Here is a 21,052-nt window from a genome sequence, read left to right as displayed (position 1 = left end):
CCAGCTACTTGGGAGGCTGAGGCAGAAGAATCGCTTGAACCGAGGAGGTGGAGGTTGCAATGTGTACAGATTATGCCATGCCATTGCACTCCAGCCTGGGCAAACAAGAGTGAAACTTCGTCTCAAAAAAAAAAAGAAGGAGGTGGTCACAAGATCACATAAGCCAGTTTATCCATCTGGTGGTGCCAGTTGATCCATCAGGTGCAAGGGCTGCAACGTATCTCAAGCACCGATCTTAGGTGCAGTTTAGGGAGGGTCAGAATCTTGTAGCCTCCAGCTGTAATTTCTAATCTAAACCATAATTTCTAAAATCTTGTAGCTAATTTGTTAGTCCTACAAAGGCAGTCCAGTCCCCAGGCAAGAAGGAAATTTGTTTTGGGAAAAGGCTTTCATCATTTGTTTTAAACTTTAAACTATAAACTAAGTTCCTCTCAAAGTATGCCCAGGAATGCACAAGGACAGCTTGGAGGTTAGAAACAACATGGATTTAGATAGGTCGCTTTCAGTGTCTCAATTACAATTTTGTAATGGCGGTTTCACTGTGACAACCTTGGGGTAGAAAGTCCCACAGAACTCTCGGTTATTTGAAGCCCAGAACCTCAGAAATGGCGAGGAAGAGGGGGAGGGGCGTCCCGCGGTCAAACTCAACTCGGTCCGCAGTCAAACTCAACTCGCTTTTAGCCGACCTCCGACGCTTTTCCTAGAATGTCGCATCTCTATGGTCGATGGCGCTCAGGTTCCGGGGCCGACTAAGTTGTTCTTCCGGGGTAACTTCCTTTTCCGGGTCGGGCGGTGCTGTGCATGCATTGCTGTGCCCCAACTCCCTCAGGGCCTGTGTTGCCGTATTCTGTGCTGTTATGAGCTTCCTCAAAAGTTTCCCGCCGCCTGGGCCGTCGGAGGGGCTCCTGCGGCAGCAGCCAGACACCGAGGCTGTGCTGAATGGGAAGGGCCTTGGCACCGGTACCCTTTACATCGCTGAGAGGTAGGGTTCCTGGTCCCCAGCGCCGGCCTCCTCCTCGCTCGCGCAGGCGGTGCGAAGGGGCCAGGCGAGGGGCGGCCTAGTGGGCTGCTGGGAGCGGGGGCGCTTGCCCGGGACGCCTCAGGGATACCTGTACCGGGTGGAAGACTCGGTTTTTCTAGCGCTCCTCCGGAGTCTTCCATTCTCTATTTTCTCCGACCGTAATTTCCCCTCATGGATTGTGCTGCTTTTCTTTTTGCTTTTAACTCGCCTGTTTACGGGAGGTCTGGCGCGTGCGTTGCCCTTCACGCATGGTCTCGTTTTAAGGGTCTATAAGTGTGCCTGTCTTTCGGATGAACAGATGCAGGAAGTGGTCCCCTCTGCGGGATACGTAGTTTCAGAGCAGATTGTGGAGGACTTTGAAAGTTTGGATACTACACAATATAGATTTTCTTCTGTAGGTATACTAAGGAGGAACACCCCTTCACCTGACACAGACAGGGGTCATATGCAGAGGGACTAGTCTCCCGTTTTGGGGTCCTGGAAGGAATTGCCCTTTTATTTGGCCACCTGGAGCATTTCTGTATTTTCACAGTCAGATAGATCCTCCTTAAATATTGTGGTGGTAGAACTGAGGTCTCTGTTTCCTTGACTTGTAGTCCTCTTTATTTTGAAGTCTGTAATGACACGCGGAATCCTTCCTGTCCTTCAGATACCTGTTGCTTCCCCTTTTGCTCCGTCACTTGTCTACAGCCAGAGAAAATTCTCTACTTTTAAGTGCTCATGTAATTACTTTGGGACCGCCTATAAAATCCAGGATAAACTCTACCAGTGTTACTGTCAACTGATAACCTTAATTACGTTTGCGAAGTCCCTTTTGCTATGTAATATAACGTATTCACAGGCGTGACACCAGAAAGTGAAGGTCGTGGGGCCAAAATTCTGCCTCTCAGAGAATCCAGACTACAAAAACTGTAAAGAACTGCTGCTTTAAAGGGAAATTTAGGCATTGAGCAAGGCTTAGGCTTCAGGCCAGTCACTGAAGTAAGACATAAGGATGGGAGGAAAAACAAGATTGACGTGAGAGGCAGATAATGAGTTTGGTCAGGACATGTGTGTAGTAGTTGTATACATGAGTGTGTTTTGCGTTTTGGGCCGGGTGTGGTGCGTCACACCGGTAATCCCACCATTTTGGGAAGCTGAGGCGAGTGGATCGCTTTAGCCCAGCAGTTTGAGATCAGCCTGGGCCACATGGTGAAACAGTCTCTACAAAAATTAGCCAGGCGTGGTGGCGGCCTGTAGTTCTAGCTACTCAGGAAACTGAGGTGGGAGGATCACCTGAGCCCAGGAGGTCGAGGCTGCCGTGAGCGTTATTGTGCCCCTGCAGTCCAGCTTGCATAACAGAGTGAGACCCTGTCTCAAAACAAAACAAACAAACAAACAAACAAAGTGTGTCTTGGGAAAGTGATATTAAAGAGAGATGTTTGGAAGTCGTTAGAGAAGGTATTAGCGTATACTCATGGAAATGGATTGGATATCTCAGAAGAGAAGAGGACCAAGTATAGAATCCTAGGGATACACCTATATTAAGAGGTGGGTCACAGAAGAAGAAGAGATTCGAGAAAGTAGGAAGGAGCAGTCAGAAACAAAATCCGAAGAGCCTGTTTTGAGTATTGACAAGGAAATCTTTGATAATTGAGGAAAGCAGTTTCTTATAAGTGGTGGAAGATGGAGCACAGATACATTCCTAGTTCCAGGCATTCCTTTTTTATTCATGACATTTAAGTATATTGACACTTCTTTCAATATTATAACTCCTTTTAAGGGACAGTCCTGTATTTGTTTTTGCATTTTGAAAAATTTCAGACCTAGCTGGGCTCAGTGGCTCATGACTGTAATCCCAGAACTTTGGGAGGCTGAGGCGGGTGGATCATGAGGTCAGGAGATGGAGATCATCCTGACTAACACGGTGAAACCCCGTCTCTTAAAAAAAACAAAAACAAAAACAAAAAAACAAAAATTTCAAACCTAAGGCTGGGTGCAGTGGCTCGTGCCTGTAATCCTAGCACTTTGGGAGGCTGATGGGTGGGGTGGATCACCTGAGGACAGGAGTTCAAGACCAGCCTGGCCAACATGGTGAAACCCCATATCTACTAAAAATAGAAAAATTAGCAGGGTGTGGTGGCGTGCATCTGTAATCCCAGCTACTTGGGGGGCTGAAGCAGGAGAATCGCTTGAACCCGGGAGGCAGAGGTTGCAGTGAGCTGAGATTGTGCCATTGCACTTCTGCCTGGCTGACAGCGAGACTCTGTCTCAAAAAAAAATTTCAAACCTAATTAACATTTTGCCACATTTATGTCTCTTTTTTTTTTTCTGAGCCATTTGAGAATTGCAGACCTGTTTTCCATTTCCTATATCTCAGAGGAACAGGGACATTCTCTTGTATAACCACAATACATTTCTCACACTAAGGAAGTATAACTTATTTCAAGTTTTTATCTGTTTTTAAAAAATTCTTAGGCTGGGCAAGGTGACTCATGCCTGTAATCCCAGCACTTTGAGAGGCCAAAGTGAGCAGATAGCTTGAGCCCAGGAGTTCTTGACCAGCCTGGGCAACATGGCAAAACCCCGTCTCTACAAAGAATACAAAAAAATGCAGAAATTAGCCAGTCATGATGGTGCGTGCCTGTAGTCCCAGCTACTCTGGGGGTGGTGAGGTGGGAGGATTACTTGAGCCTGGGAAGGTGAGGCTTCCGTGAGCTGTGATCAGGCCACTGCACTCCAGCCTGGGTGACAGTGAGACCTTATCTCTTAAAAAAATAAAAAATTCTTTATTTCAGCTTTTCACAAACAAATCTCTTAGGTTTCTTCTTTAAGAGATTTTTTTTGTGAAACATAAATACAAAAAAAAGAGTGTAAATACATACACATACTATATACATGTAATACACATGTGAGCCACCGCGCCCGGCCAATTTCTAGAGCTTTTATCACTTTTAGCTCTTTAAGATTTATCACTTTTAGGCCAGGTGCAGTGGCTAACGCCTGTAATCCCAGCACTTTTGAAGGCTGAGGTGGTGGATCACCTGAGGTTAGGAGTTTGAGACCATCCTGGTCATCATGGTGAAACCTCGTCTCTACTTATAATACAAAAATTAGCCAGGTATGGTGTCATGTACCTGTAATTCCAGCTACTTGGGAGACTGAAGCAGAAGAATTGCTTGAACCCTGGAGGTGGAGGTTGGAGTGAGCCAAGATCACGCCACCACATTCCAGCCTGGGTGACAGAATGAGACTTCATCTCAAAAAGACAAAAACAAAGATTTATCACTTTTAAACTTCCAAGATTTTTTTTTTCTTAATAAGCATGTTGGATGGAAATCTTTCCATGTGACAGTGCATATATTCCTGCTTTTGCTTTTTTTTTTTTTTTTTTGGAGACAGAGTTTCACTCTTGTTGCCCAGGCTGGAGTGCAATGGTACTATCTTGGCTCACCACAACCTCTGCCTCCTGGGTTCAAGCAATTTTCCTAATTCAGCCTCCCAAGTAGTTGGGATTACAGGCATGCACTACCACGCCTGGCTATTTTTTGCTTTAAAAAATTTTTTTTATTTTTTTATTTTTAGTTTTTCTCTTACCCTATGCTACAGAATCTTTTGGTTTTTAAAAGTATATAATTAAGTAAATTTTAGTATATTTACAGAGTTACACAGTTATCACCATAATTTAATAATCTGCCTTTGCTTTTGGTAATGCTCTTGGTAACTGAGGGTCATGTGTTTAATACTCATAGTGTGTGGTTAGATATTGATTTCCTTTAGGGGAACTGAAGTGTAAAGTTCATCCTCCCCTTCCACTGAACGTGAGTGATTCAGACTGTCACATTGTCATTGTTCCTGCCCAAGGCAGTCCTACCGAGGTTCTCCTGTTGTACTTTTGTGTTTGCTTGTTTGGAAATTAGACAGCCAGGCTTGTTAAAATTGTATAGAATATAGAATGATACATGGGTCTTACTTCATTAACTTTTTTTTTTTTTTTGAGATGAGCTCTGTAGCCCAGGCTGGAGTGATTTTGGCTCACTGCAACCTCCGGCTCCTGGGTCCCGGTTCAAGCTGTTCTCCTGCCTTAGCCTTCCAAGTAGCTGGAATTACAGGAATGTGCTGCCATACCTAGCTAGTTTTTACATTTTTAGTGGAGATGGCATTTCGTTGGCCAGGCTGGTCTTGAACTCCTGACCTCATGATCCGCCTGCTTCGGCCTCCCAAAATGTGGGGATTACAGGCGTAAGCCACCACTCCTGGCCACTTCATTAACTTTTTAAAATAATTCATATAGCATACAGTTTAACCATTTAAACATACAATTCAGTAGTTTTTAGTCTGTTTACAGAGTTGTACAATTAACACCATTTTAGAATATTTTCTTCATCCAGAAAAGAAACTGGTATCCATTGCAGTTCCCTATTTCCTTCTAGCCCCAAGCAACCAGTATATTGCATTCACGTTTTTTTTTTTTTGTGGTTTCTTCAGAATTTTTTTTTCCTGCTAAATGGTACAGCTCCAGATGGATGAAGTATTATCAGAAAGCTAGCTAGCCTCTACTGAAAGCTCAACATACTGATTTTGGTGATATGTTTTCTTTGTCACACCAGTAAAATATTCACATTTGACCGCACTTGAGGGAAAATGAGACCTAGCATTTCTGTGGCTTTCTCTTAAAGTTGTTGCATAAATGAAAGGCTTTAGGGAGACTGTCTCTCAAGGTAATAATTATTTCTTGACTTGCGGTGAGTGTGATTACAGCCATTTCATATGTATGTCATTTAATATAGGATTCATGGAGAAATGAACGATTACCAAGGATTTATTGCATATTTACCTGCTGAGCTCTTTGCTAATGGTTTTGAAGAATGTTAAATAACGGAATGTGACCAGTTCTGCCGTCAAGTCACTCAGATTCCGAAAGGGCACATATAATACTCATTACCACAGAGTTAAGTGCTATAATTTGCAATTCAGAAAAATAAGAGATTATTATGGACTGGAGTAGTTGAAGGGAGGCCTCATGGAAGAGGGAAGGATTTGCAAAAGCAAAGAGGGTGCTCGAAGACACACCAAAAAAGAGTAGGCATGAAAGTCATAGAAACATACATGTGACTGAGGAAAATGGAATTTCAAGTTTGTTTTAATTTATAGCTAGAGGTAAAGAGACCATAACAGAATTGATCTTAAAGAAAATTAAATTCCCACTACTGAATTTTCTTATTTTATGAACATTTCTAAAAAAGTAAGCTTGAATTTATTTATATGCATAAAGGTGTCCAAACTTATATACTTTGTGGTATTACTTTAGGATTTAATTTATAAAAATAATGTACTTAAAACATGTTTTTCAGCCGCCTGTCTTGGTTAGATGGCTCCGGATTAGGATTCTCACTGGAATACCCCACCATTAGCTTACATGCATTGTCCAGGGACAGAAGTGACTGTCTAGGAGAGCACTTGTATGTTATGGTGAATGCCAAATTTGAAGGTATGTATGGTGTAATTTAATCTAATGTTTTCTTTGATAGCAAATTATATTTTAAAATTAAAACAGTCTTTGGGGCTGGCGCTGTGGCTCATGCCTGTAATCCCAGAATTTTGGGAGGCTGAGGCAGATGGATCACGAGGTTAAAAGGTCCGTCCTGGCTAACACAGTGAAACCCCGTCTCTACTAAAAATGCAAAAAATTAGTCAGGCGTGGTGGCACTCACCTGTAGTCCTAGCTACTTGGGAGGCTGAGGCAGGAGAATCAGTTGAACCCGGGAGGCGGAGGTTGCACTGAGCCAAGATTGAGCCACTGACCCCAGCCTGGGCGGCAGAGCAAGACTCCATCTCAAAAAAACAAAAACAAAAACAAAAACAAAAGTCTTCAGTAATAATCAATGATGTAACACTGAAGTCATTGACTCATTTTGGATAATAGTTTATGAAACAAATGTTCAGCACAGCAGCTTGGACACTTGAAGTTTTCATAATGGACATTCTTGTGTATCTGTATATATTTTCTATATATTTACACTTAAAATTCTTCATTTATTATGGATATGTATTTTTAACTTTTCCTTTGAAGTTTAATTGTTTATTCTGTCTTTCTCTTTTTTTTTTTTTTGAGTTGGAATCTCACTGTGTTGCCCAGGCTGTAGTGCAGTGATGTGATCTTGGCTCACTGCATCTTCCGCCTCCTGGGTTCAAGAGATTCTCCTGCCTTAGCCTCCTGAGCAGCTGAGATTACAGGTGCCTGCCACCATGCCCAGCTACTTTTTGTATTTTTAGTAGCTACTTTTTCTATTTTTGTATTTTCGCCATGTTGGCCAGGCTGGTCTCGAACTCCTGACCTTGTGATCCACCTGCTTCAGCCTCCCAAAATTGTGGGATTACAGGTGTGAGCCATCGCACCTAGCCATAATCCCAGCAGTTTGAAAGGCCAAGACAGGAGGATCACTTGAGCCCAGGAGTTCGAGACCAGCCTGGGCAACAGAGTAAGACCCCATCTCAAAAAAAAAAAAAAAAAAAGCAGGGCGTCGTGGCAAGTGCCTGTAGTCATAGCTGCTTAGTAGACTGAGGTGGGAGGATCGCTTGAGTCTGAAAGGGTGAGGTTGTCCAGTCTGGGCAACAAAACAATTCTCAGTCTCAGAAAAAGAAAAGATGACCGTCAGCTCATTGTTGATGAAATTAGATTACCTTAAAAGTGACCTTAAAAGTTCATTCCCAGCCAGGCGCAGTGGCTCACACCTGTAATCACAGAACTTTGGGAGGCTGAGGCTGATGGATCACAAGGTCAGGAGATTGAGGCAAGGCCTTTCTAGGAGGCCAAGGCGGGTAGATCACGAGGTCAGAAGATTGAGGCAAGGCTTTTCTAGGATGCTTACTGGATAAATCAGGATTCCCTCCCCTTACACACACACACACACACACACACACACACTCTCACACACTCACACTCACTCTCTCTCTCTGTCTCTCTCTACCCAGTGTGTCACTAACCTAACCAGAGTGTGAATGTGTGTGTGTGTGTGTGTGTGTGTGTGAGAACCATAATTGCAATATTCAGATTTATCAATATGCTTCATTTTTTTAAAGTCAAATAATGACATTAAAAAGGTATTTTTATTTTCTAGAAGAATCAAAAGAATCTGTTGCTGATGAAGAAGAGGAAGACAGTGATGATGATGTTGAACCTATTACTGAATTTAGATTTGTGCCTAGTGATAAATCAGCATGTGAGTGTTCTGTGGGTATTGATTCTTCTGCTTTTATGTACCAAGCATTCCTGATTCACACACACACACACACCCCCCCCTACCTTTCTCACCTTTGCCACCATTACCTCCATTCTATTGCTTTTTCTTCGTTTTAGCATTGGTAATGTCATTGAGGACCAAATACCTATTAATATCAAAGGTTGTGAATGTAGTAAGAATATTGTAGACACTCTGTTATCTGGGTATATTTTGTGAATGGACTCTGGTTAGTTTTACTGATTGGTGCTGTTGACTGAATCTCACCTGCTGGAGACACAGCAGTTTTAAAGTGGAAGATCTTAGGATGGCTGGAAAGAGCCCAGTCAGCTGAGAGGGGCTTCACCTTGATACCAGTATCACCACAGCTCTGACCCTTTTTTCTTGGAAAATCCCATGAGCCATGAAGAAATTGCAATAATCTCTTGTAATGAACTCTTATTATTTTATGTCTTGTCCTTTGCTTCAACTGCTTTAAAGATTGATCTTACAGCTGGTCACGGTGGCTCATGCCTGTGACCCCAGCACTTCGGGAGGCTGAGGTGGCTGGATCATGAGATCAAGAGATTGAGGCCATCCTGGCCAACATGGTGAAACCTCGTCTCTACTAAAAATACAAAATTAGCTGGGTGTGTTGGCGTGCACCTGTAGTCCCAGCTACTCGGGAGGCTGAGGCAGGAGAATTGCGAGAATCCGGGAGGCAGAGGTTGCAGTAAGCTGAGATCACACCACTGTACTCCATCCAGCCTGGTGACAGAGTGAGACTCCGTCTCAAAAAAAAAAAAAAGAAAAAAGAAAAAAAAGTATTGATCTTACTTATAATTTGGCAGGTTTTATAAATACTGTGGCCTCTTGTGTACTCATTAAATTTATTTGCACTAGTGGTTATTTTTATTATAAAATTGTATTCTACATTGAAAAAAAGATGAGTTACAGTTTAATTTCCTTTTCAGTGGAGGCAATGTTCACTGCAATGTGTGAATGCCAGGCCTTGCATCCAGATCCAGAGGATGAGGATTCAGATGACTACGATGAAGAAGAGTATGATGTGGAAGCACATGGTTAGTAAAATGGCTTAAAACAATTTTTTTTTGTTTAGTGTTTTATTTTAGGCATTTATTTGTATTAAGGGTAGAGGATTATAGTTTTTTATGTGTCTGTAAAGTACACAGTATGGTAAGATTATTATTAAAAGTGAATGACACGGTAGTATACTTTATGCCAAAGCCCTTTGCAACAGACAAATATTTGAGGGTAAAAAGTAGAGATTGTTAGGGGGAAGAATAGATAAGTAGAGTATATAGAAGGAAAGAAAATGGTAGATAGGAAAGTGGGTAGTCAGGAAAGTCTTTTAAGCTGAGGCAGCTGCCCCCAGAGAACAAGTCTTCTCTCTCTACACCTTGAGAACCTGGAACATTTATTTTGTTTTATTATTATTATTATTATTTTGAGAAAGGGTCTCACTCTGATGTCCAGGCTGGTGTGCCATGGCGTGATTTCTGCTCACTGCACCTCTGCCTCCTGGGCTCAAGTGATTCTCTCAGCTCAGCCTCGTAAGTAGGTGGGACTACTGGCTTGCGCCACCATGCCTGGCTAATTTTTGTGTATTTTTTGTAGAGACTGGGCTTTGTCATATTGCCCAAGCTGGTCTCCAACTCCTGGGCTCAAACAATCCTCTGGTATTGGCCTTACTGAATGCTGGGATTACAGGCATCAGCCACCCTGGCCTGTATCTTTATTTAACGTGTTTCTTCAAACAGTTCACTGCCAAAGTCATTTCCTTTTCTCAGAACCATACTTCATTTATCTAAGAACTCTTTCCCATTTCCTCCCCAGACCAGAATGCAGTCACTAGCCTGAAAAGAGTCTTTATAGCTTAAAGTGCCTGCTGTTCTCTTTTCTTTTCCCTGCTGGTCTTATGCACACCAATCTAGTATCCAAAGCCATTTCCTTCATATGTACCCACTTCCTGCCCTGAGATAAACACATTTCTGGGATTCTCCATCACATACCTAAATGTATTTTTATCTTTCTGAGATTTTTGAATGATTAAAAATTTTTAGCCTTTTTGTATTATCCAAAATTTCTGAATTTTTTTAAAACAGAGTCTAGCTCTGTTGCCCAGGCTGGAGTGCAGTGGCACCATCACCACTCATTGCAGCCTCGAGCTACCAGGCTAAAGCTTTCTCACCCCAGCCTCCTGATTAGCTGAGACTATAGGTGCACACCACTGCGCCCGGCTAATTAAAGAAAAAAAAGTTTTTTTGGAGAGATGAGGTCTCACTATATTGCCCAGGCTGATCTTGAACTCCTGGGCTCAAGCAATCCTCCCATCTCGGCCTCCCAAAGTGCTGGGATTACAGATATCAGCCACTGCACCTGGCCCTGGTTTTTTTTTAAAGAAAGGAGCATTGTTTTTTTTTAAAATAGGCGTTTATTCTTGAAAAGTGAACTTTGTTTGTTTTGTGGTGTCGTACCCGTGAAGCAGAAATTTAGGATTATGTTTTTTAATTAGAAAACATCTTCATTATATAAATTAAGTTGTGCTCACTTATAAAATTCCCACCTCAGGATAATGTAGGATGACCTTAGGAACATGCTCTTTCCTTCTAGTCCCTGGACATGGGATTCTTTGGGAATTGTTGTTTACTGGCTCGTTATTTCTTTTGATAATCTTAGAGGGTGGGGACATTTTCTTTGTATCTCTGTTTTCAGCAGTAGCCTGTATATGTGTTTAAATAAATGTTGAAAACTATCTTCCTGGAAGCCTATTTTCACTGTACATTATCCTCAGCAGATGCCTCCTCCCTACCCTCCAAACAAGGTCTTGCTCTGTCACCCGGGCTGGAGTGCAATGGCGTGATCTCAGCTCACTACAACCTCCACCTCCTGGGTACAAGCGATTCTCCTGCCTCAGCCTCCTGAGTAGCTGGGACCACAGGAGTGCACCACCATGCCCAGCTAATTTTTGTAGTTTTAGTAGAGACAGGGTTTCAGCATGTTGGCCATCCTGGCAGCAGATGTATTATTATCCATTTTGTTTTTTCTTATTGTTGTACAATAGCGTTGAAGTTTTCTGTTTGTTTAGAACAAGGACAGGGGGACATCCCTACATTTTACACCTATGAAGAAGGATTATCCCATCTAACAGCAGAAGGCCAAGCCACATTGGAGAGATTAGAAGGAATGCTTTCTCAGTCTGTGAGCAGCCAGTATAATATGGCTGGGGTCAGAACAGAAGATTCAATAAGAGATTATGAAGGTGAGTGTCCTTTCTCAGTGTGAACAGTCAGATGGGCACTCGGGCATTAAGTTATGGATAGTCATAGAAGTTCTTTTAATAACTCTAAGAGAAATCTCAGAATTGACTATTTGTACTATAGGAAGCAGATATAGAATTACATAGTATAGGAATTCTTATGTCATTTGTTTTTAGTGATTTTTTTTCTCATTAGAAAAGTCCTTAATAAAAAAAAAAGTTTTTAATGTGCACAGGCAAAGTAAAAGTGAAAAAAATAAAACAAGTATAATTCTAACTGAGAGATAGCCACTATTACTTTTCTGTTGAATCTGTGTATTAGTTTGCTAGGGCTATTATAACAAAGTATCATACAGGCTGGGTGGCTCAAACAGTAGAATTTTACTGTCTCATAGTTTGGGAGGCTAGAAGTCCGTGGTAGATTATCTCTGAGGTCTGCTGATTCAGGCATCTCTTCAGGTATACAAACACCCACCAAAGCGGAGAGAGAGAGATTTAAAGAAATTGACCCACATGACTGAAGGCTGGCAAGTCCAAAATCTGCAGGGTAGGCCTGCAGACTGGAGACCCAGGGAATAGTTGATGCTGCATTCTGCTGCCACAGAAATTCTGCTGGCAGAATTTCTTCTTGCTGAGGGGAGGTGAATCTTTTTCCTTTTGAGGCCTCCAGCTGATTAAATGAGACCCACAAGGCTATGAAGGACAATCTGTTTCACTTCACCCAGAATCCACCAGTTTATAAGGCTAATCTCATCTAAAAAACAACCTCCTCAGAAACATCTAGAATAATGTTTGACAAACTGTCTGGGTACCATTGCCTAGCCAAGTTGATGCATAAATTTAATTATCACAGTTTTTTTGTTTTTTTTTTTTTTTTTGAGTTGGAGTTTTGCTCTTGTTGCCTAGGCTGGAGTGCAATGGCATGATATTGGCTCACTGCAACCTCTGTCTCCTGGGTTCAAGCAGTTCTCCTGCCTTAGGCTCCTGAGTAGCTAGGATTACAAGCATCCGCCACCATGCCCAGCAAATTTTTTAATTTTTAGTAGAGGGGTTTCACCATGTTGGCTAGGCTGGTCTTGAACTCCTGACTTCAGGTGATCCGCCCTCCTTGGCCTCCCAAAGTGCTGGGATTACAGGCGTGAGCCACCATGCCTGGCCCTATTACACCCTTCTTATAAGGACACCAGTCACATATTAGGTCCCACTCTAATGACCTCACATGAACTTGATTGACTCTGTAAAGCTCTCCACATAAGATCATATCTGAGGTATTGGAAGTTAGGACTTGGGGAGACATAATCCAAAACACTAAGAGAAATCTTAGAATAAACTCTTTATAGTAGAGGGAGTAAATACAGAATTACATAGAATAGACATTCTTATGTAATTTTTTGTTGTTTATTTGAGGTAGAGCCTTGCTCTGTCACCCAGGCTGGAGTGCAGTGGCACGATCTCAGCTCAATCCAACCTCTGCCTACTGGGTTCAAGCATTCTGCTGCTTCAGCCTCCCAAGTAGCTGGGATTACAGGCATGCACCACCATGCATGGCTAATTTTTTGTATTTTTAGTAGAAACGGGGTTTTACCATGTTAGCCAGGCTGGTCTGAAACTCCTGACCTCAAGTGATCCACTCACCTTGGCCTCCCAAAATACTGGGATGATAGACATGAGCCACTGCACCTGGCCCTTATGTAATTTTTTAGTGTTTTTTTTCTATCTACAAAAATATTTTCTATTCCTAGTCAAAAATTTTGAAAGTATGCTCAGGCAAAGGAGAGATAGAAAAAAATCAAAAATAATTCCGAGAGGTATTTACTATTAATTTTCTGTTGCATATTCTTTCAGTTTTATTTTTGTCCTTTTGTATGTGTATATACACTGATTATTATTTTTTTGAGACAGAGTTTTGCTCTGTTATCCAGGCTGAAGTGCATTGATGTGATCTTGGCTCACTGCAACCTCTGCCTCCCAGGTTCAGGTGATTCACCCACCTCAGCCTTCCAAGTAACTGGGATTAACAGACACCTGCCATCATGCTCAGCTAATTTGTTTATTTTTGTAGAGATGGGGTTTCACCACGTTGGCCAGGCTGGTTTCAAACTCCTGACCTCAGGTGATCTGCCCGACTCAGCCTCCTAAAGTGCTGGGGATTACAGGCGTGGGCCACTGCACCTGGCCATGATTCTGTCATTTTTATTTATTTATTTGAGTCAGAGTCTCAGTCTGTCTCCCAGGCTGGAGTGCAGTGGCATGATCTTGGCTTACTTCAGTCTCCACCTCTGGGTTCAAGAGATTCTTCTGCCTCAGCCTCCTGAGTAACTGGCATTACAGGCATGCGCCACCATGCCTGGCTCATTTTTGTATTTTTAGTAGAGACGGTGTTTTACTATATTGGCCAGGCTAGTCTTGAACTTCTTACCTCAGGTGATCCACCCACCTCTGCTTCCCAAAGTATTGGGATTACAGGTGTGAGCCACCATGCCCAGCCAAGATGTTACCATTTTTTTTGGAGACAGAGTCTTACTCTGTTGCCCAGGCTGGAGTGCAGTGGTACAGTCTTGGCTCACTGCAACCTCTGTCCCCCAGGTTCAAGCGATTCTCCTGCCTCAGCCTCCCAAGTAGCTGGGATTACAGGCACCTGCTATCGTGCCCAGCTACTTTTTGTATTTCTTTTTTTTTTTTTTACTCCAGCGTCGCCTACTTTTTGTATTTTTAGTAGAGGCAGGGTTTCACCATCTTGGCCAAGCTGGTCTTAAATTCCTGACCTTGTGATCCACCCAGCTCAGCCTCCAAAGTGCTGGGATTACAGGCGTGAGCCACTGTGCCCGGCCTATGTTACCTTTTTTTATTACAGTAATTGCCTGAGGCGTGCCATGTGGATACTTATTTAATGCTTTATAGCAAATGATTTTAAGGTTGTAAATACTTTTTGCTAAATTGAGATTTTTGGACTTTTATTCATAAGCCTCATTAACACATTGGAGTTGCCTATATATAAAAAATTCTTCAGCCTATGCCAGTCTCCATCTCTGAAGTCCTGAGTACCCACGTCATTGTTTTTGCCAGTGAAACACTGTTAGTGTGGCATTTTAGTGCTTCATGTTCTCCTTTATGTAAGAGGTATTTATTGAGCTACTGTACCAGGTACAGATAATTCTGCAGTACTCGAGATGAAGTTACTGACTTCTATCAATGACATTGTAGTGGAAGAAAAGCTAACAGTACATTGAGATACAGCATTGAGATACAGGAGATGCTTGGGCAGCTGTGGAATTGTAAGGGCTGGGCCCTTTTTCCAGCCTGGAGAGTCAGGGGAAGTGTTAAGCTTCATAGAATAAGTGACATTTAAGTCAAGATCTGAAAGATGTATAGAAATGACCCAGGTAAAGAGGCTGAGAGGGGAGAAGCAGGTAAAGAGATTAGTAATGTGCCAAGAAAGGTTCAAGAGACTTCAGATTTGAGGAACTGAAAGTAGTTCAGTGTGAAAGGTAGTTATTATGGTAACAGATAAAGGTAGGATTGTGAACTGGGCAGCATCTTAGAGGAACTCTTAGGTCAGTGGGAAGCCGTTGAAGACTTTGATTAGTGTTTCAGAAGATGTCTGTGGTTGTAATTTGAAAAACTGGAGAAGAAAAATACTGGAGAGAAAAAGAGAAACCCTGTTGTGTGACTTACATGTTAAATTAGATAAGAGGTGATGGCCTAAATTAGGTAGTGGCAGTGAATATCAAAAGACTTGACAGATTCGAGAGATTGAGGAGATAGAAGCAGCAGAAGTCAGGGGCTTGGTGTAAGGGTTTCTAGTTTAAACGGATGAGAGGCACCTTTTAGTAAGACTGTTTGGAAAAAATGGCATTTTTTTATGTGGAAAGATGAACAGTTAATTTAAATACGTGTTACGTTTGTATCTGCAGGTGGTGGGATGCTCTGGGGCTGTGAGCAGAAGATATTTTGTGGTGGGCCAAAGAGTTGAGGGGTGAATGGGAGGTGGGGAAGTGGAGAAAACAACTGTACACACTTTTTTTTTTTTGAGACAGAGTTTCACTCTTGTTGCTCATGCTGAAGTGGAGTGGCGCGATCTCAGATCACTGCAACCTCCGCCTTCCTGGTTCAAACGATTCTCCTGCCTCAGCCTCCCGAGTGGCTGTGATTACAAGTGCCCACCACCACTCCCAGCTACTTTTTTTGTATTTTTAGTAGAGACAGGAGTTTCGCCATTTAGGCCAGGTGGGTCTTGAACTCCTAAAGTTGGGTGATCCACCCGCCTCAGCCTCCCAAAGTGCTGGGATTACATCTGTGAGTCACTGCGCCCGGCCAAGACAACTTTTCATGGGGCTTGTATTAGTCTGTTTTCACCCTGCTGATAAAGATATACCCCAGACTGGGCAATTAATAAAAGAAAGAGGTTTCATTGGACTTACACAGTTCCAAGTGGCTGGGGAGACCTTACAATCATGGTGGAAGGCAAGGAGGAGCAAGTCACATCTTACATGCATGGCAACAAGCAAAAAGAGCTTTTGCAGGAAAACTCCCCCTTATAGTAATCATCAGATCTTGTGAAACTTACTCATTATCATGAGAACAGCATGGGAAAGGCCTGCCCCCATAATTCAGTTTCTCCCACTGGTTCCCCCCCATAACATATAAAAATTCAAAATGAGATTTGGGTAGGGGGACAGCCATACCATATGAGGGCTTCTTTTTTTCTTGTTCCCTCCATACCTTTTATTTAACGAGATGACAAAAACAGGGAAATAAGCAAAAAGCTTGCTGTACTGATTTTTGTCTTTTCTCCTGAATTATGTTGTAAGCTTTGTGAGAATAGGGCTGTATACCTTAAAAGAAAAAAAAAGCCTAACAGTCAATACTTAGAATAGGTCTGTAAAGAGTGAACAATTGATACTGTATTTGAAAGTTCCTACATAGAGTTGTTTTAGTATTGAGGTTGAAAATTTACACAGTAAATGTTATAGACTGCTTTTGATATGGCCTAAATCCCTAGGTAGCATTTTCTTTCTCAGTTTGTCCCTTGCGACTTCTGTTTTCAAAAAAAGAAAAAAAGCAACTCTTACCAGCAGAGGGCACTAGCTTCCTTCTGGTAGAAGTTGTAAGTTGAATCTACCTGTCTGAAATGTTTATAGGGCATTGTTCAGTAATTAATTTTTTTTGTTTAGATGGTATGGAGGTGGATACCACACCAACAGTTGCTGGACAGTTTGAGGATGCAGATGTTGATCACTGAAAATGATATATGCAGGTTTTAAGGTAAGTAGTTCATTTTCTTCCTTGTCACTGAACATGAAAATCATGTGAAATGATTACTTTCTACTTTTTTTCTTCTTTTTTCGAGACAGGGACTTGCTCTCTCACCAAGGTTAGGGTGCAGTGGCATGATCCTAGCTCACTGCAGCCTTGAACTCAAGCAGTCCACTTGCCTTACCCTCCCAAGTAGCTGGGACTATAGGCACGTGCTGCCACACCCAGCTTATTTTAAAATTTTTCATAGAGAGTCAAGGTCTCATTAGGTTGCCCAGGCTGGTCTCAAACTCCTGTCCTGAAATGATTCTCCCTCCTGGGCATCCCAAAGTACTGGGATTACAGGTGTGAGCCACTGCATCTGGCCTATTTCTTTTTCCTTCTTTAAAAAAATTGTTTTTCTGGCCGGGCGCGGTGGCTCAAGCCTGTAATCCCAGCACTTTGGGAGGCCGAGGCGGGTGGATCATGAGGTCAAGAGATCGAGACCATCCTGGTCAACACAGTGAAACCCCGTCTCTACTAAAAATACAAAAAATTAGCTGGGCACGGTGGCGCGTGCCTGTAATCCCAGCTACTCAGGAGGCTGAGGCAGGAGAATTGCCTGAACCCGGGAGGCGGAGGTTGCGGTGAGCCGAGATCGCGCCATTGCGCTCCAGCCTGGGTAACAAGAGCGAAACTCAGTCTCAAAAAAAAAAAAAAAAAAAAAAAAATTGTTTTTCTTTTAAACCTCAGGATTTTTAGATGATATCCCTGACAGTTTATTTGCTACTTCATTATTCTGAGAAATATATTGTCCTTTGCCAGCCTAAGTATTTCAACTATGTGTTAGATAATAACTGAAGGTCATATTCGTATCATACAGAGCTAGGACTAGTAGTTGTAGTAGTCCTTTATATGCTGTTGTTAAATTGTTGTCCCTGTTTCCCCACTACAACTTCCTCCTACCTTATAGCATTGTTTTCTTGAATACTGGCTATCCTCCAGTCTTTGAGATGCTCTTGTTATCCTCCTTTTATTTTATTAAAGCATATAGTAATAGCACAGCAAGATTTATATATTTGACTTGACTCTGCCACCACATCAGTCATCCAGTTAAGTTAGGAGATCCCTTGTTATTCTCTGCAATGATAAGTATTTCAAAATTCCTTCTGTTTTCTTCTGGTACAGATTTTAGTTCTGAACCTAATTCTGTAATTATTGGCTTTTCTCCAATTACAAGTTTTAATTCCTTTATCCCTGTTCTATTTTGTTTCAGAAACCAGCCTTTTAAAGTTCCAGTTAGCTTCCAAGTTACTACCATTGTGAAAACCGTATAACATTGCTTCTTAGACAGGTGTAGTGGCTCACGCCTGTAATCCCAGCACTTTGGGAGGCTGAGGCGGGTGGATCACGTGAGATCAGGAGTTTGAGACCAGCCTGGCTAACATGTTGAAACCCTGTCTCTACTAAAAATACAAAAAATTATCTGGGCGTGGTGGCAGGTGCTTGTAATCCCAGCTACTAGAGAGGGTGAGGCAGGAGAATCGCTTGAACTCAGGAGGTAGAGGTTGCAGTGAGTCAAGATTGTGCCATTGCACTCCAGTCTGGGCAACAAGAGTGAAACTCCATCTCAAACAAAAACAAAAACATCTCTTCTTATATTAATCATGAATTGTGATATTGGACCTCTGCTTTCTTCTCATGTCCTGCTGATGAAACTATCAGAAAATAACCTCTTAGAGTTCTATGATTTATATCTTCCCTTAAATACTTAATTTTAATTTCCACATTTACTTATGTCAGTGGTAGCCATACAATCTAAAATCAGTAATGTCTCCTTTGTTAAAATCATTTGTTCATGTCACTGGAGCTCTGTTAACTTTGATTTTCAGCTCTCAGTTCCAATTGTCAGTCACTTCACTGTTCTACTTCATGGGAAATCTTTTGGTACCAACTTAGGTCTTTTTTCCTTATTTCTCATCACATTATAGCATATTAATTTTTTCAGTTCAGTGATACTCATTTAGTAACTTTTATTGAAATTAAAAAAACAGATTTTTTGGGCTTTCACATATTTCTTTTTGAAGAATAGACTGTTTAGAGAACATCGGCCACTCTGTTATTAATCAGAATCATGAGAAACTCATTTGATATGTCACAAACAGTTAAGCAAATGGGATGTTACTGTAATCCTTGGCAAGAATTCTTAAGAGTCTTTTTAATGGTGAAATAGCCAGAAACTTTTTATTCAGCTTTGTTTTCTGTTAATTTTATCCTAGTGCTCAGAGGCAGAGAGAGATTATTTTATTCATAATTTTTTTTTTTGAGACGGAGTCTTGCTTTGTCACCAGGCCTGGCCCTAATTTTGTGTTTTTAGTAGAGACGGGTTTCACCATTGGCCCGGCTGGTCTTGAACTCCCAACCTCAGGTGATCTGCCTGCCTCGGCCTTCCAAAGTGCTGAGATTACAGGCATGAGCCACTGCACCTGGCCGTGTAAATTTTTACTCATTTAAAATTGTACATGCCTTTAAAGAATGAACAAGGAATAAATAGAGTAGTTGGGCGCGGAGGCTCAGGCCTATAATCCCAACACTTTGGGAAGCTGAGGAGGGCAGATCACCTGAGGTTGGGAGTTCCAGAGTAGCTTGACCAACAGAGAGAAACCCTGTCTCTATTAAAAATACAAAAATTAGCCAGTCGTGGTTACACATGCCTGTAATCCCAGCTACTTGGGAGGCTGAGGCAGGAGAATTGCTTGAATCCAGGAGGCAGAGGTTGTGGTGAGGTGAGATCGCACCATTGCACTCTAGCCTGGGCAACAAGAGTGAAACTCTGTCTCAAAAAAGAAATAATAATAGAGTAATTTATGCAACCATTAATAATTTCAGGATAATGGAACTAAGATTTCTCAATGAATGAGGTTGGGTGGAGACGGCAGTGAATGGTGGACTCATAACTCTACCATACACTTGTGTATACCTTTGGACAAGGCATATAACTTATTTAATCCTCACTTCCTCCATCTGTAAAATGGGGAGGAGAATAACTGTCTTGCAGCGTTGTTGCAGAGACTGAGATATAATGTACCTAAGTCCTCTGGTGCTCTTGACTAGGCATTCAATAAATAATAGCTATTGTTGTTATTATTACTGTTGTAAACACTGTGAACCTTGTGTTTTTCAGATTCTGCTCCTAACTGTAGGAGAGAACTTGGTGCCTCCTCCACTCTGGAGCGAAGTTGATGAAAGTCTTTTTCCTTTTCCAAAACCCAACCTAAACCAGTTCTTTCTTGAGACAGACTATGCTGAGACAAGTTGTCACCACCAGAAGATAGATAATATGACCTTTATTAACTTGATGAATTAACTTAACCAAGAGGGTATTATTTACCCCAAAACTTTCTGTGTCTGGGTACCCTCTGAGTAGGCCTATAATTCCTGCCTTCACTGTATCCATCTTCTGTAAGCTAGCAGATGCATCTGTGTGGTGAAAATGCACAAGAGCGTGGTGTAGGTAGACTGGGTGGGAAAGAGAGAGCTCCTTTCGCCATGTTTTACCAGTCTGCTCTGTTATAACCTCTTAGGTTATATCCTTTAATTTCCAACCTTTTAGGTTAGTTTCTGTAACAGAACAAGTGAGTCTGCGATGAAGTCCTCAAAGTACTTCAAATGGTAATTGTTTTGTTTTTGTAATAGCTTAACAAATAAACCTAGGTTTTCTATATTGCTGTGCTCTCTTATTCTTGACTAAAGCCATTAATGAAAAATGTTTTTTAAGAAATAATGCTGAGGAATATGAGAATTTTGTTGGTTTTACTTTTGTTTACTTGTTGAGAACATGAACATGAAATTAATAAGAAAATATATAGTTAGAGCTTCTGGCAAGTATTTAGTAAGGCAAAGATTTAACATATTCAGGGGATTTCTGCCACTTCCTCTTGGATTAGGAGTAATTTCTTATATTTATCAACTCTCAATTTTTAGTTTTCAAGATACTTGGGTATTATAAGGCTGATTTGTAATTACTAATTTATACTTGGACTTTTGATACCGTTATGTGGCCTTAAAATTAAGGTTATGTAAGCTAACCTTATTACCAGAATCACTTGGCTAACTAGCGACTAAACTGAAGTTTGGTACCACTCAGCCCATTGTTCATTTCAGCACTGTCACTTGGTTTCCCTCATCTTGCAAGGTAGACTGACAAAACGCTAATTTTCCTTTTTCTAACCAGACTCTCAGAAATTGAGTCTGTTAACAATAGGCAAGTTAAAGAGCCACTTGGAAACAAAATTACTGAGACCTTCTCTGTACCAG

General features: G+C 41.7%; 1 protein-coding gene across 4 annotated transcripts; it reads left to right on the top strand.

Annotated features, from left to right (window-relative positions):
* The first annotated feature begins 754 nt into the window (after positions 1 to 754).
* CLNS1A (chloride nucleotide-sensitive channel 1A) lies at positions 755 to 20,459 on the top strand. 4 transcript variants are annotated; one of them, XM_064365325.1, is made up of 7 exons: positions 755 to 982; positions 6,355 to 6,491; positions 8,122 to 8,223; positions 9,195 to 9,302; positions 11,306 to 11,503; positions 16,675 to 16,765; positions 19,920 to 20,459. In XM_064365325.1, exons 1-6 carry the CDS (start codon positions 858 to 860, stop codon positions 16,740 to 16,742), a joined length of 738 nt encoding a protein of 245 aa, XP_064221395.1. In that variant the 5' UTR covers positions 755 to 857; the 3' UTR covers positions 16,743 to 16,765; positions 19,920 to 20,459. The 4 variants fall into 4 exon arrangements, with proteins under 4 accessions (XP_064221395.1, XP_064221396.1, XP_012325017.1 ...); XM_064365326.1 differs by having other exon boundaries at positions 18,012 to 20,459; XM_064365327.1 differs by having other exon boundaries at positions 756 to 982; positions 11,330 to 11,503.
* The last annotated feature ends 593 nt before the right edge of the window (positions 20,460 to 21,052 follow it).

Source organism: Aotus nancymaae, unplaced genomic scaffold (genome assembly GCF_030222135.1).
Source record: "Aotus nancymaae isolate 86718 unplaced genomic scaffold, 86718_ANA_hifiasm-v0.15.2.pri h1tg000059l, whole genome shotgun sequence".
In the NCBI taxonomy this organism is placed as follows: Eukaryota; Metazoa; Chordata; class Mammalia; order Primates; family Aotidae; genus Aotus; species Aotus nancymaae.
Note: the sequence above shows the minus strand (reverse complement) of the source record. Positions and strands in the feature narration are given on the sequence as shown.

Coding starts and splice junctions, on each gene's coding strand:
- CLNS1A (XM_064365325.1), top strand. CDS start 858: ATGAGCTTCCTCAAAAGTTTCCCGCCGCCTGGGCCGTCGGAGGGGCTC. Junction 983..6,354: donor ACCCTTTACATCGCTGAGAG/GTAGGGTTCCTG, acceptor CATGTTTTTCAG/CCGCCTGTCTTGGTTAGATG. Junction 8,224..9,194: donor GCCTAGTGATAAATCAGCAT/GTGAGTGTTCTG, acceptor TTTCCTTTTCAG/TGGAGGCAATGTTCACTGCA.